This window comes from Salvia miltiorrhiza, chromosome 1, assembly GCF_028751815.1.
Source record: "Salvia miltiorrhiza cultivar Shanhuang (shh) chromosome 1, IMPLAD_Smil_shh, whole genome shotgun sequence".
Taxonomy (NCBI): Eukaryota; Viridiplantae; Streptophyta; class Magnoliopsida; order Lamiales; family Lamiaceae; genus Salvia; species Salvia miltiorrhiza.
In genome coordinates this window covers 67,458,584-67,461,101 of record NC_080387.1, presented here as the reverse complement: position 1 = coordinate 67,461,101, position 2,518 = coordinate 67,458,584, and the positions used below count along the sequence as shown (strand labels likewise).

Genomic DNA, 2,518 nt, shown 5'->3' with positions numbered 1-2,518 from the left:
AAATTAATATCTGTCTCTAATTAGTATATTGAATATACCACCACTTGGTTGCAAAAAGGCATATAGCTTACATAAGTGCTTTTGATTTTTCTTGCAAAGCATTTAGTCTTCTTAGTGGTTTCGGTGTATATATATGTATGTCTCCCATAACCCTAGCTAGTGCATTATCCACAACTTGGAAAGTGATTAATTTCCGGTAATTGGATAGTTAATCGCTAATCCAAAGACACAATGCCTTCCGCTAGAAGCATCAAGCTAGCAAATTACTCCTACTCTTCTCCACCACCACCCTCCACTCCTCCTCCACCCCCTCCTTGCCCTCCCCCGCCGCCCCCTCCATGCAGCCCTCCTCCTCCCCCACCTAGTCCACCCCCACCCCCACCACCTTCGCCGCCACCTCCTCCCCCACCCTGCTATCACAAGAAACACTGCGGCGGCGGCGGCGGCCACCACCACCACCCACCCGCCTCCCCACCAACCGCGCCGCCACAGTCTCCACCATATCCACCAAAAACACCGCCCGGCGGCCCGGCCGCGCCGCCAAAACCTACTTATCCCCCAAAGACACCGCCAGGCGGCCCGGCTGCGCCGCCAAAACCTACTCATCCACCAAAAACGCCACCAGGTGGGCCAGCCTCGCCGCCGGAAAAGCCACCAACACCGGTTTATCCTCCGGGAAAGCCGCCAAAGCCATCAAGGCCGGCTCATCCGCCGGTGAAGCCAGGAACGCCGGCGTATCCGCCGTACTACGCGCCGCCGCCGGGGTCGCCTGAATATCCTCCATACGCACCTCAGTATCCGCCAATAGCTCCAAACACTCCATCAATCCCCGGCGTCCCCACTGTTGTGACGCCTCCGGGCGGCGGCGGCGGCGGAAACAACCACACCACCATCATCGCCGTGTGCGTCTCACTCGGCGGAGTGTTCTTCCTCGCTTTCCTCGCAGTTGGACTCTTCTGCTTGGCCAAGAAGAAGAAGAAGCCTGTCATGATTCCGGCGGCCGCTCCACCGGCGCATTACGGAGGAGAAGGCGGCGGCGCAGCGCATCCCCACGGAGGAGGCGGAGAGATCGGCGGTGCGGCGCACGGTGGCGGACATGATTACCACTAATTAATTAATCGTGTTAGTGCATAAGTGTGAATGTTTGTGTGTGTTTATTTGTGGATCAATGCTGTTACGGGTTGCTGATTATTTTATTTGTTGCATTAATTTAAAATAAAATACTTCGTTTGTATATGTCGTTGGGATCATTTAATTTAATAAAATGTTGATGTCTGAGTTGTATTGATTGATTACAATATTGGATTAATTGCTTGTGCATATCTTCATTAGTCTACGATGGGCTTTCCAGCTTCAGTCAATTTTTTACAATATTAGATATGAAGAATGTTAGAGAGGTATCTAGTTCGTTGATAAAATTAATTCGATAATTGTTCTTTGCTCTAAATCCTAATTTAATTTGTCTTTTCTTTTCACTTTAAGTCTCAAACATATCGCTCAGCATCATCATTAATTAGATATCAATTTAACACACGTATTTATGTGATGTGAAATTTGAACGAAGGAATAAGATTATTCGAATACTACAAACTCAAAAGTGGCCAATTTTCTGAATTTCGTGTGATGGTTATTTTGAAAAAAAAGAGAATTCAACTTCATCTCCCATTTGAGATGTAATGTGCTTGGCATACCAAAATTACTAGTACTACATTTTTTTAGGGGGGAAATTACTATATTTTTATTTTAGTGTAAGTATACATGGTCATATAGAAAAAAATTCTTCTTATATCTTTCGTACAAGATTTTTTTATTATTATTTAAAATTTGAGCTATGTATCTAAAATTAAATGACAAGTGAGTCTGTAAAATGAATTAACTGTGATCCATTCCAGTACTCTTTGTTCTGTAACGTCATGAAACAATATTTGAGATTTGGGCAGGTAGGCAATTATATAGATGGAATTGTTTATTAAATTGATTATAGCAAGATAACTAATGTATTGTCGTTACATGCATCGATAGGGGAAGACTAGTACTACTTTTTAATGCTTTTTACCCCTCAAGGGCGGCATGTGCATTTTGGATCTATGATCCAACGGCTCTGTCTACTTGACTTTTTGTCACACCTTACTTGGAGCATTGCACTAACCATTTTAATATTATACTTTATTCTTTTCTTTTTATTTATTTGTATTATGCTATCGCTTACATGAAACTAAATTATAAGTAAAACAATATGTGGCTAACTTCAAAAAAAAAAAAAAAAACAATATGTAGCTATTGTTTACGTTGACGTGCAAATCTATACTATATTAAAAAGAGAATTTCCAATTTGAAATTGATTTCAAATTGATTTAGGTGGCAATTTTGTGATTTTTTTTTGATCGGAGAAAAGAGATTCCATTAAGAAACTATCAGGTCGAACCACAAGGTACCAGAGGTACCAAGTTTACAAAATCGAAAAACTAACATACATCGGATTAGGCGAAAAAGAAAGCCCTCATCCTCATATAAACAT

At 42.4% G+C, this 2,518-nt stretch overlaps 1 protein-coding gene across 1 annotated transcript; it reads left to right on the top strand.

The window, feature by feature from the left end:
- Positions 1-231: 231 nt before the first annotated feature.
- Positions 232-1,110, top strand: LOC131011928 (formin-like protein 5). The gene has a single exon (XM_057939832.1). The coding sequence runs from the start codon at positions 232-234 to the stop codon at positions 1,108-1,110; it is 879 nt and encodes a 292-aa protein (XP_057795815.1).
- Positions 1,111-2,518: the final 1,408 nt, after the last annotated feature.

Coding starts and splice junctions, on each gene's coding strand:
- LOC131011928 (XM_057939832.1), top strand. CDS start 232: ATGCCTTCCGCTAGAAGCATCAAGCTAGCAAATTACTCCTACTCTTCT.